Source organism: Hippopotamus amphibius, chromosome 13, assembly GCF_030028045.1.
Source record: "Hippopotamus amphibius kiboko isolate mHipAmp2 chromosome 13, mHipAmp2.hap2, whole genome shotgun sequence".
Classification (NCBI taxonomy): domain Eukaryota; kingdom Metazoa; phylum Chordata; class Mammalia; order Artiodactyla; family Hippopotamidae; genus Hippopotamus; species Hippopotamus amphibius.
In genome coordinates this window covers 91,272,780-91,286,423 of record NC_080198.1, presented here as the reverse complement: position 1 = coordinate 91,286,423, position 13,644 = coordinate 91,272,780, and the positions used below count along the sequence as shown (strand labels likewise).

The following is a 13,644-nucleotide window of genomic DNA, read 5'->3' as shown; positions in this document are numbered from 1 at the left end:
CAAAAGCATAACTCTGACTGCAGTGGTGCCTCCGAGGCAGAGCAGAGGGAGAGGCCAGGTGACTGAGTCAGTTGTGGCCAGGCTTTCTGGGAACCCAGATACGCAAAGCAAGGCGGTGCTTCTCTAAAGAACAAGAAAACAGCCAGGGAAAATCAGCTCCGTGGCCTAGAACAGAGGGATGAATTTCAGCCCCAGATGAGAGTGGCCTTACAAAAACGCAAGTTCCATGAAAACTCGAAATCAAAAAATCACACAGGAATCAGGGCTCTCTGTCTATTTCACTCGGGTCTCAATCAAAGGACATTGCAGCCAGGTGAAAAAGGGTGACTGATCCTGACATATTAATCTCAGCCAATAGAAGATACAGAAAATTAAATGTGGCTGGTTTTCAGTCAGCCAAGGGAGGCATGCAGACCCTGAAAAATCGCCCTGAGTGTATACAACCCCGTTGCTGTTAAAGCACATGCCATTATTGGTCTGCTCAGACTTAACTCACTTAAAGACCCATCTTTACTTTCCCTTCAGTCAGTTTTCTCTAGTAAAAAAGAGGTACCCTAATTTTTTATGTGACTATTTATAGGCCTTATTAAATCCTATGTGAAAAGAGGCTATGTGTAAATTTCAAAATTATAAATAGGACCTAATGTTCTGTTTTAGAATAAATGATATTTTTGGTGGTGGTGGTCTAATTTTCTCCCTGTTACTTACAAAAATCTCATTGTTAGCCAATTAAATGAAAGAAGGTTATCATTCTTTTTAGAATATTGAAAACCTCGTTGTTACATGCCATGCACTGTACTTGGTGCTTTATATACATTTACGTTTTATCTAAAATAAATCCTCACCGCAACCTTAATTTGTAAGTATTGATATCTACAGAGAGGGGGTCGTTTGCCTGAGGCCACTAGTCAGTGTTCTACTTAAAGTTGGGATTCCACTTCGGTCTGGGTTTCACAAGCCCATATTCTGTCTGCTAAAGCACTCTGACTCTTGATTTTAATTTTTTACATATGTAGAAACTTTAAGTCAATTATCCTAGTGAAGTGAACAAATGGTACTGTTAGGAGTGTGAAAAATGGAATATAAACAGTAAGATATCCTGAAATAAGTGCTTAGGAGCAATTAGTAACTTCTCTTACAGTCCTTAGTGTTGATTTCCACTGCTATCTGAGCTGCAATCTTATGCAAAAGCCTTGAATTCTCTGCCTGAGGCCCCTCTGTTATGGGTTGCACTGTATCCCCCTAAATGCTATGTTGAAGTCCTAACCTTCAATATCTATGAATGTGCTGCAATAGTCTTTGCAGAAGTAATCAAGTTAAGATGATGTCCTACTAGATTAGGATGGACCCCAAATCCAATGACTGGTGTCTTTATAAGGAGAGGGAGGTTTAAAGACAGACAGACGGGGAGAAGGCCACATGAAGGTGGAGGCAGAGATTGGAGTGGTGCTGCCACAAGCTAAGCGACACCGAGGATTGTGGCCACCGCCAGAAACAGAGAGTGGCAAGGAAGGATTTTTCCCCAGAGCCCTGCCAACACCTTGATTTCAGACTTCTGGCCTCCAGAACTGTGGAGAATAAATTTCTGTGGTTTTAAGCCACCCAGTGGGTGGTACTTCGTTAGGCAGCCCCAGGAAGCAAATACACCTTCCAGGGACCCGTGAAGGTTCCATGTGCCGCGAAACTGGCAGAGCTGTCTCATCATCTAACTCCTGATTTCTCCCAAATTTCAACCAAAATTGTAAGCATGCCTACTATTCTCAGAAAACTGATTTTTACAAGTATTTGTATTTTACAAATACAAATAATGTAAAATAAAAAAATTATAGTAATTTTCAAAGGATTGACAATTGATCCATAAATAAACGAGTGATATTTTAATAAATTTAATAATAATATGCATCTGTCCCATTGCTAACATATACATAAGGACGGTCCCCAACTTACAAAGGCTTGACTTACAATTTTTAGCTTATGATGGTGTGAAAATAGTACGCATTCAGTAGAAACCATACTTCGAATTTTGAATTATGATCTTTTCCCAGGCTAACGATACGCAGTACCTACTCTCTCGTGATGCTGCCGTAGCGGCAGCGAACCACATCTCCCAGCCAGCCATGTGATCACATGGGTAAACAACCGGTACACTTACAACCATTCTGTACCCAGACAACCAGTCTGTTTTCTCACTTTCAGTACAACATTCAATACATTACATGAGATATTCAACACTTTATTATAAAATAGGCTTTGTGTTAGATGATTTTGTTCAACTGGAGGCTAAAGTAGGTGTTTTTTTCTGAGCACATTTAAGCTAGGCTAAGCTAAGCTATGATATTCGGTGGGTTAGGTGTGTTAAATGCATTTTTGATTTAAGATATTTTCAACATAGAAAGGGATGTGTATATATATGTGTGTGTTTGTGTATACATGTATATATGTGTATGTATATGTATATATGTGTTTTATATATATATAAAACACATACCTAAGTCCCATGACTTAACCTACACAAATTGTGGCTCTAAGAGGCAAGAGAGGCAGATGCCAGCGTAAATGGTGAATTCTCTGAGACCGTTATGGTTACAAGGGATGAAAACAAAGAGAAAACAGCTTTGGTTTCTTTTTGAAAAGAAAACAGTGAAATGTGAACTTACTGGAGGACTCATGTAGCCACAGGAAGTAATGGGGTGCAAGGTGACCCCAAAGTAATGGGGAAGGGAGCCAGGAACCTTGCCTGTACTCACTCCTTCCTTCTTCCAGTATTTTCTTTTCTCTGCACATCGAAGTCATTTTCTTTTACTGTAAACCAGTTCTTTCTACACAGTGAGCTCCAGAGTCAGCCCTGCCACCAAGCTCAAGAAAGCAGATAAAACAGAGTTTAGGAAAGGCAAGAAACAGCATGCTTTCCTGATCACTAATTCAAGTATCCCAGGGAATGGCTCCGATTGGCCCAGCTTGGGTCAGGTGCTAGTCCCTGGACCAATCAAACCTGGCCATTGGAGAAATCTGATTGATGCTCATTGGGTCATGTGTCTACCCTTAGGCCAATCAGTAGCTGTGAGAGGGAGGTAAAGTTTATAAAAACGCTAGAAAGGCAAAATGATGGTGGTCCACTCCACTTGGAAAGTAAGGATGATAGCATAGGGTAAATAGAGCCCAGGAGAGGAAAGAATAGGGAGTGACAGATGTTGAGGGCTGGGGAAAGTTAATAAAGAAAAGGCAGTTGGTCCCTCTTGGCTTTCTATCTGACCTCCTCTTTTCCTCTGGGCAGGTGGAACATGGGAACAGTACGTGGATGGGGCAGGGGAATAGGGGACAGGGAGGGAGGCTACCCAGGCTTGGAGGTATGGGCCACCCCAAAGTGGACACCAACTCTGGTCCCTTGGTCGTCAAATAGTTCATTCCAGTCTGCAGCCACAGGGTTTTCCTGTGGTTACTCTCTGGCCCAGAACTGGACCAAGGCCATTTTTTACCAACAGACTAGTGTCTGGATCTCCAGACCCCGTCTCTGAACCTAAAGGGGCACAAACTCCCAATCTTGGTGTCTTACAACAGCAAAGGTCTGTTCCCTGTTCATGGCAGGTCAGCTGGGGGAGGGGGTGCTGCTCCCATGTCACCATCCTCATCATTCCAGGATGCAGAATGAAGAAGCATCTCTGGAACACTGCCGCGACGGCGACAGAGGGAAAGAGACCTCGGGACGGTCTTGCATTGGCAATGGTCCAGCCTGATGGTAGCATTTCTACTCACACTCACTGGCTAGAACCAGTCACATGGTCCCACCCAGCCCCAGAGGAGCCAGGAAGTGCAATCCTGCTGCGTGCCCAGAGAGAGGCAAATCAGAATGTTTGGGGAACATCATTAGTGACGACCCTTTCATCGGGCCCCCCACCCACATGAGTGAGGACCTAGCAAGTCTTATCCTCAAGCCGGCTCAGACATAAGAGGTCAGCCCCCCGTCTAAATCTAGAGAGAAATCTGCTAGTGCTGGTGTATAGGGAGGAGCACTTGGCTGGGAAGGTGGAAAGAGCCAGGTCCTCCATTTGAGCCAGGGCTCCCCTCTGAAAAGCTGTGTGACCTACCACCCGTTCCTCATCCTCTCTCATCCTTTTCTCACCCTCAGGATGGGCTCTGTTAATTCTTATCTGAAAGGGTGGTTGTAGGTATTAAATGAGGAGGTGCTGAGTGAGGATGAACTCAACAAATCTCAATCCCTATCACTCGGAAATCTGGGGCTGCCATCCCTTCCGTTTCCCCAGAGCTCATCTATTTGCAAAGGTGTATATAGAGAGGATGCTTAGTAAGATAATCCCCTACAATTTGCTATATCACACCCATGGCGTAGCTGACGCCATCCTAAGACTCCCTCAAATAGGTTTTGCTTCAGGCAAAGCAGATAAAATAGACAGAATTTTAATGCTTCTGGCCAAAGGCTGTTATTGAATTTGTGAGATAAGTATTGCATACAAGGTGATTTTTCCCAATAAGTGATGAGGTTTGAAACTAGAAGAGCCAGTTATACTGAGTTTTTACTTAAGGAAGAGACACCTTGTGGGAGACTGGAAAGATGTTGTATCAATCAGTGTTGCAGAGGAAACACTCCAAGGATAATTTATTTTCAAAGGACCCCTTATAAAGGTGTGGCTATAAGGGCACCATAGAGGCTTGTGCAGTAAACTGGGGCTTCATAGATGGCAAGATGTTCCCACCTGGAGGCTGAAAGAGATGAGGCGAGGGAGGCCATCCCGGGAGAAGCCTACCTCAACTGGAGCAGCCCCAGGTGACAGTGCAGGAAGGGGGCTGGGGACTTGATGTCCTCACTCTTTCTAATTTCTGCCAGGGCTTCCCAAGGGCCAAGCCCAGCTGGAAGCCCAGAGAGCTTGGGAGCCATTGATACGATTCCTACAAGTCAGGCTCCCAGGCTGGAGAGCAGGCGAAGAGTAGGGCAGGGTGGACCTGGGGGACAAATGGAAGATGGTTAGTTCAGGGGGCTCCTAAGAATTGAAGGAGCGCCCCACGAGAGAGAAATTAGAATCATCTGAATAATTCCGAGAAGCACAATAAAGGCCAGTGGGGAGGAGCTATCAGGCAGCAGGTTTCTCAGTTGCAATTCTACACGAAGGAAAAAAGTTTCTAAGGATTCCAGCAGTTTCCACATGAAATGGGCTGTCGTGGGAGGTGGGCAGCAGGGTTTGGGTTAAGACTGGCTGGCTCTCTGCTAGCGATGCTAGAGAAAGGATTCTTGCCGTGAACAAACAAGTAGACCAGGTGACTGTTTGCTTTCTTCTCTTCCATATCCACCCCCCATCCCCAAACAGACAATCATTCTTCAATTTGGTGTGTGCCCTTCCAGAACTTTCCGGTAATTTCAACTCTGGTTTTTATTAATTGTGGAGCGGCAATATACATAACAGCTAAAAAGTACAGCCTCTGAAATCGGACTGCCTGGTTTTGAATCCTGATCCATGCTAGCTTTGTGACCTTGGACCTCACACTAGTGCCTCAGTTTCCTCATCTGTAAAATGGGCTATTAAAACCTACTCCATATGAAAGATTGTTGTAAGGACCAGTGAGTTAACAGATGTTAAGCACTTCACAGCCCCCCTGAACCATCAGTCATCACTGCCCAAGTGTTTGCTAGTAACATTAATTATATACAAAATTATCAGACCAATATAGTACCATATCAATTAAGTGCCATGTCAAACATCATTTTGCCTTAATTTTTTAACCAGCTCTTCCACATACACACAAAATAACAACCTATCTCAACTCTCTCAGTCACAAGAGAAAAATCTCCATGCATGTGGATTCATGCAAATTGTTGTCCGCAAGGGCTGTGAGCTCGCCAGTTCTAACAGTCATCCAATTTTTGTCCAGCTAGGACACCCTGTTACTGCATTTAATTGGGACTGGCATCCTTCCCCCCTCGGTGGGTTGAGACAGAGCCTGCCAACCTGTGCAAACGTGCTGCTGATGAGTGGTAGAAACCTGGCGGGGCTTTTATTCCTGCATTCACCTGTCCAGCCTTCCAGCACACATTGACTGTGCACCTGCCCCAGGCCAGTGGCTGCGCCAGCTGCTGTGTGGCCACAGATGGCATGCGGTGGCCCTTGCCCAGAGGAGGGGGGACCAGTAACCAGGCTGGAGACCGGGTTCCAGTTGCCAGTTCCGTGCCCAGCCTTCCTTGGTTTTCAGACCCTTCTGGACCCCACCGTGACTTCTGGGGCTGGATTCCTTCCTCCTGAGCCTGTTGTCCTGTTGCACCCATTTCTTAGTCCTGACTCTCAGCCACTCTGTGTGTACCATCTTCTGGTACCCTCCGCTTCTCCAGGTCTTCCACCTTGATCCCCCAGAACAATCCCTGCAGAACCATCTGTGGGGCTCTCCTTGCCAGGAGACATTCATCAGAACTGTGGCAGGAAGTAAAGCTTTACTTACTGATCCTCATTTTCTCCATCTGTGAAATGGGGGTATCCCCACACACTGCAATCATCATCATAAAAATCGCTGCCCTTTATAAAGTGCCTGTTACAGGACAGATAGATACTACCCATTAGTTCATCTTCTCCTTCAACGAGGTGGTGTTGTGGCCGTGTTGCAGGTAAGGAAAGAGGGGCTTCAGGAAGTTGGGTGAGTCCCCCCAGCCCCCTCAGCCAGTCATGGCAAAGCTGGGATCCTGATCGAATTCTGTATGACTCCGAAGCCTGCATTGTCCCACCAAGCCACACTGCCACTCCGCGATTCCACACAGTTCAGGAGACGTATAACCAGTGAAATGATATGAACGGGTGTGACAGCACTTGAAATGTTTTCCTTTTTTAAGGCACACAGCACAAAGGAAAGCTGGCTGTCGCCCTGGAACAGGAGGCCAGGCCGCACCTAGGGTTTGATGCTGCAGATCAATGTTGGTATTAAACTGACTCCATCCTCGGGATATGAAATAGCTTGATTTGAAATTAGTTTGATCGCTAATCATTTTATTTTCATCCTGTGTAGTGCTTGGCCTTTGAAAAATGCCTCCAGCCCAAATTACTACAAATTTCAATGTGTTCTGTTCTTGTTAATCGAGAGTTTCCATCACAAAGCACCTCCTTCTGGAATCTACTGCTTGGGTTGAGGCTGTTGAGAGCATTCACATCCATCAGTCAGAATTCTGGTCACAAAGCTGACAATTAATTTGATAAAGCTGGCTGAGAAAATTAAATGTTCCTGCCATTGCAGAGATAACTAGCCAATTTGCATCAGTAGACTTGAGCTACGTCTAGTAAGATGTGTAAAATCCTTTTTCATTTCCTCCCGTATTATAGATAACTGGGCTCTGGGCTGGTCGTGGAAGTGAGCTCTCGGGTCCAACCATATGGTTTCGTATCATTTTCTTAGTTCGTGAGTTTCTATCTGAGCAAACTGAGACTTTCTAATTTCTCCAGAGCGTGGAAAAATCATTCCATGCTACCTTCCTTCCAGATCCAGATGGAAAGGCATAAGATTCAGTGGAAAGAGCAGAGGTGTTGTAGACAGACAGCCCTATGTTTGAATCCAGCCTCCCAAAGTTACTTGCCAGACAGCCTGGCTCTAAGCCCAGGCCCTGAATGCCGGGCCATACTGCTTCCTTCCAGCAAAGACTTTATCACAGTGAATGTTCACTGTTTGTTCTCTGTCCTGCTCCCCAACTCCTTCAACTGTGAGCCTGAAACACAGAACCTGGCACACAGATAATGCTGGTAGAAAGGATGAGTGGAAAGTTAGGGGAGTCGAATGGATGGGTGGGCATTGAGCAGATGGGTGGGTGGCAGTGATGAATGGAAATATGACAGTAGATGGATGAATGGATGGGCAGAAGGGTGGTGGATGGATGGATAGATGGCTGGATGGATACTAGATGAATTGGTGATAGATGGGGGTAGCTGTGTGGGTGGATGGGTAAATAGGGGGTCTATGGAGGGAATCAATGGATGGGTGGAGAGTGAATAGATGAAATGGATGATAAGTGGATAATTAGATGGATAATGAGTAGAAGGGTGGATGGAGGGATGTATTGACCGATGGATGGATAATGAATGGATGAGGTAGATGGATAGGTGTCTGTATAGAGGTACATGGCTGGGTAGGTGAATAAGTAAGTGGATAAGGGGAGGACAGTTAGATAAGTAGGGGTGGACAGGTGGGGGTGGAGGGGACAGATAGTTGGACATATGGATGGATGATGGGTGGATGGAGTAGATGAATGGGCAGATGGATAAGCAAATGAATGACTATATGGATAGGTGGATAGAAAGTGGGTGGGTGGGTGGATGGTGGATGGATGGTGAATGGTTGATACTTGGGTGGGAATGCAGATGTAGTGGGAAGAAGGCAGGCTTTGGAGCCTCCCAGCCTAGATTAGAATCCAGTTGTGGAGGCCTGTGGATCGATGAGTGGATGTCTATAGAGGGGTCCATCCTTCTGGATTCTGCCTTCTTGGCTCACACTGAACCTGGTGGTAAGTTGCAAGGGGCGTGACTCATGCCGCATTTAGACACTGCTACAGGCCTCCAGTACTCAGGGTCATAGTATTCCACTTAGGACCCTCCACAGAGGAGGGGAGACTTGAAAGAGCTGGTTCTACTCTTTAAAATAGTTCTGGCCAGAAGGAGGATCTGAAGTGGCTGAAACTATCCGGCTCCAGAAAGGACTCTGGTCCACCATGCAATATTCTTTTTTACTTTCCGTGCCTCACCTCACTGGTGTCCCTTCATTTCAGATCTCCCTCCCTCCCTCAAGCTTCATACATTCCAGACCAATTCTTAAAGCCCAGCTCAAAGGCTGCCTCCTGCAGGAAGCTTTCCCTGATCTACACAGGATTTCAGAATCCATCTTTCCCTCATCAGGTCTCTCTTATCCCTATGCTCCACTCTTTATTATGCAGCTTTTGAAGCTTTATTTTGTGTTATAATCAGAGAAGTTCAGAAATCTAGAGATAGTCATGCTGTTTATGCTGTATTTGTGCATTTAAAAGAAAATCTTAATGGCATTCGTCTTTATCTTGCAATATACCCAGAGAGTTATGGGGCTTCACAGATTGTGAACCAAACAGCGATGTCCTACTTTGGAAGTAAAAACATTTCTCTTTCACTCTCATAGATTTCTTAGTCATTTGAGTTTTCCCTGGTTTTGCTCTGATTTTCTCTCCAAAGGTGCCCGAGAGAGTCTCTCTGAATGGAGGGGAGGAAATAAAGGCCCAGGGAGCAAGAGTACCAGGCAATCCCAGCCTTGCTGGGGAATTCTGACCACCTCTCTTCCTCATCCTAGACGCTCCCGTCCCCACTCCCTTTGTCCTCTAGATTCAGCTCTGTCCTCTGGGTCCTGACCCGCCCTCCACAGGATGATGTATTTCATCCTGACTACCTTTCCCAGTTGTCCTACCTGGAGGGCTGTAAGCCTCAGAGGCAGAGGGACTGGGCACCTGGTCCTTGTCCCTGCAAGTAGACAGAGGACAGAAGACAGTAGCCACCAAGTTCTCTGTCTTATAAACTAGTGTGTTGCTGCTGGTATTTCACATTGTATGAAGGTTTGCTCAAATACTGGCATAGTTCCAAACACTAGGCATCTCCACCAAACACACACATACACACACACAGCATCCCCACTGTGCACACACACAGCATCCCCACCATACACACACACACACACACACACACACACACACACACACACCCCTGTGATCCATCTGAGGCGATGGGCTGTGTTGTATTCATCTGAGGATCGTCCACAGTGCCATGCACATAACAAGTACACGCAGATGTTTGTTGGATGAAACAACTCTTTCATTTAAATCGGATCTGCACTCTCTTTGACAGAACATGCAAATGTAAAAGGTACATTCTGGCTGAAACTGATGTCCTTCAGAACAAGATAGAACGGTAGTAATATTATTCTTTCTAGCCCTGTACTAGATATTTCATACACATTCTCTCCGATTGGCCTTAGCCTCCTGCCAAGGGCGTGATATAGTTCCCAGGGATAGATAGGGAAACTGAGGCTCAGAAGATAAACAGCTTGACCCCTTGACCCAAGTGGCTGGTATTGAGAGCCAGGGTTTGAGCTGAGTTCTTTCCCTGTTCTCAAACTTCTCCTTGCCTCCTTAAATGTCTCCGTTTCATTTTTTGCCTGCACCGTCCGCATGCAGTCACAGCTGTGGGGAGTACATGAACCTGAAACTGAAGATCAGAAAGAGAGGGATGCTGACATCTTCAATCATGTGGAAGGTGAGCAGGTGACAAGCTGTTAGGAAATACAGTGTTCACAGTCCTGCTTCCTCAATGTAAACTGGTGCAGCCACTATGGAAAGTAGTATCGAGGTTCCTTAAAAACCTAAAAATGGGGTTGCCATGTGATCCAGCAATCCCACTCCTGGGCACACATCTGGAGAAAACTCTCTAATTCAAAAAGATACATGCACCCCAATGTTCACTGCAGCACTATTTACAATAGCCAAGACATGGAAGCAACCTAAGTGTCCCTCAGCAGATGAATGGATAAAGGAGATGTGGTACAACATATATAATGGAATATTACTCACCCATAAAAAGAATGAAATGCCATTTGCAGCAACATGGATGCAACTAGAGATTGTCATAGTGAGTGAAGTAAGTCAGAAAGAGAAAAACAAATACCATGTGATATCACTTATATGTGAAATCTAAAACATGATGCAAATGAACTTATTTACAAAACAGAGACAGACCCACAGACATAGAAAACAAACTTACGGGACTTCCTGGTGGTGCAGTGGTTAAGAATCCACCTGCCAACGCAGGGGACATGGGTTGGAGCCCTGGTCCGGGAGGATCCCACATGCTGAGTAGCAACTAAGCCCATGCGCCACAGCTACTGAGCCTGTGCTCTAGAGCCCATGAGCCACAACTACTGAGCCTGTATGCCACACACAACTACTGAAGCCCGCGTGCCTAGAAGCCCATGCTCCGCAACAAGAGAAGCCACTGCAATGAGAAGCCTGTATACTGCAATGAAGAGTAGCCCCCGCTCACCACAACTAGAGAAAGTCCATGCACAGCAACAAAGACCCAACACAGCCAATAAATAAATAAATAAACTTATATATAAAAAAAAGAAAACAAACTTATGGTTACCAAAGGGGGAAGGGAGGGAGAAGTAATAAATTAGGCGTTTGGGAATTATAGTTGTAAACTACTATATATAAAATAGGTAAACACCAAAAAGATCCTATTGTATAACACAGGGAACTATATTCAATATCCTGTAGTGAACCATAATGGAAAAGAATATGAAAAAGTGCATATAGATAGATGATAGATAGATTAGATAGATAGATAGATGACAGACAGAGATAGAGATATATAACTGAGTCACTTTGCTATACACCAGAAACTAACACAACATTGTAAGTCAACTATACTTCAAGAAAAAAATTTTCTTTAAAAAGTTGTGTTCCCTTAACACAGTTTGTTATGGGGTAGTTTGTAAGTCTGGATGCTCACCTGTTTGGATATTTCTTTGTGGGACAATCTGATCAGTGTCCATCTCCCCCATCGGGTGATAAGCTTGATGAGGACAGAGAACCTGACTGCTTTTCTCGCCAGAGTTTCCTCTGCTTTCGGGCATGGTGACTGGTCTAGCAGTGGGTATTCACTACATACATATGCGTGAATGATGTGTGGAGTGCACCACTTTACCTACTCTGTGAACTTAGGCAAATTATATACATGATCTCCTATGGACTTCACAAGATGCTGTGAGGTAGGTATTATTATCTCCATTTTATAGATAGCGAACCGAGGTTCTGGGTGCTGCGTAACTCATCAGAGGCACCTGAGCTGGGTGTGGATCCCAGCCTGCCTGGCCCCAGACACAGCATTCTGACCCCCTCGGTGATTGTGCTTCCCAAGGCCAGCAGGACGTGAAGGCTCCTCGGTCGCTCTGCTTCCCCAGGTGTGTCCCTGGACATCCCCCGCTTCGCATCACTCACTCGGGTCTGTGCTGTGCTTGTTTGCAGGCTGAGGAGGCAGCAGGGGCAGAGCGGCCAGCTCTTGGACACAGAAGGCAGAGCTGGGAGCCAGCCCCAGGGCAAGCTCCAGGACGGATGTAACAACAACATTTTGGCCCATGCCTGCTCCCGCGGCTGCAGCAGCTAAGCCACCCCCTGCGGCTTCCAGCAGGACTGCACTCACCTCTGCCCTGCCCACCAAAAGCCCCTCTCTGTGCCACAATGGTCCATTTTTCACCTCCAATAACATCAGATGCAGAGAAAGAAGCCCTGGGCTCGGAGCTGGGGAGACTGGGTTCTGGTCCCAGCTGCCCGGCTGACTCCCTGCTCGACTGTGGACAAGCCTTGCCCTTTCTGTGCCTCAGTTTTCCACATCTGCCAAAGGGGTTAAACAGCTCTCTGCCCCACCTCTAATTACAAGGTTATTGGAAGAATCCAATTGGATAGTGGACATGCAAAACCTTTGACATTTATCAAGTTGTTTACACAGGCAAAATAAAACCTTAATATTTGAAGTGCACTCCCCTCCCCCAAAGCAATTAGACCATCACAGTTTTGCTGTTCGGTCCATCCTGGCTCTCAAGACAGTACTTTCGAAAATGCAGCCCGTAAACATCTGATGTGTTTGCCCAGCCAATGGAAACATCATTTCCCAATCCTGGAGCAAAGCCAGAAGTGTCTCCACTTGCCTCCTTGTCAGGCCAGTCTTTCTGACCTTCTAAGATGGCTCTCCACCTTTAATTTCAGTAGGTCTCCACTCCCTCCCCACCCCCAGTGCTGGGATGGCACATAGATACCCATTCAGAAGGCCAAGTCACTGACCATCAGTCTCTCCTGAAGAGTTTCTGCAGCGTTCTTCCCCAAACCCAGTCCCACAGCAGAATTCTGAGTCTCCATCCCCGTCCAAGTTTTCTTTCCTGAAAGGGGATGATGTCATCTCATCAGCATTGTCTTAAAGAGGGTCTCCAACTGCCATCAAGAAGGCTGCCCAACATTGATAAATTAGGAAGCACAGGTGGTTAGAAAGTTTACTCTAGGAGGACGGTGGGTTCACACAAAAGCAAACTACTTTATGATCTGTTCAGGGAGCACTTTGTCTTTGAAGTAGGAGATGCTGTAGCATGGGGGAAAAGCTTGGACTTGGAAACAGGACTGTGTCCAGAATCCAGCCCTACTATTTACTAACCGGGAGACTTCAGGCAAATTGTGTAATCCCTTGAGCGTCAGTTGCCTAAAACAAGGATAGTAAAACTAACCCTTGGGGGTTGTTATAGGGTTATAAAAAAAGCTCCTGTGAATGACACACCCAGCACATACTACTCTGTGAATGGTAGCAGTTTTCATCATTTGAAGAAACTTTCCTGTTTCACTCATTTGGCAGGTCAGTTTTCTCTAGAAACAAGCCTGGTGAATAATTTTCTTAGAATTTTTCTTCCTGGAGTCTGATATCTGTACATTCCTGTGAAAGTTCAATTGTGCTTTTATTTTTCATCCAACGTTCACTTTTTACATTTAAATCAATCCTTGGGACTGTCAATGCCATCTCGTAGATTTCTTAAGAGACATTTTAATGTATCATGTGGTTTTATATTTTTATTTGAAATAAAGGAAAGAAGTGATTATTGTTTTCCTCC

At 45.5% G+C, this 13,644-nt stretch overlaps 1 protein-coding gene across 2 annotated transcripts in view; it reads left to right on the top strand.

The window, feature by feature from the left end:
• The window catches only part of STK32B (serine/threonine kinase 32B), a 359,771-nt gene extending 347,613 nt beyond the window's left edge, over positions 1–12,158 (top strand). For both annotated transcript variants that reach the window (XM_057705907.1, XM_057705906.1), the window contains one exon: positions 12,020–12,158. In XM_057705907.1, the coding sequence (XP_057561890.1) occupies positions 12,020–12,158 (139 nt within the window). The remainder of the gene's footprint in view (positions 1–12,019) is intronic.
• The last annotated feature ends 1,486 nt before the right edge of the window (positions 12,159–13,644 follow it).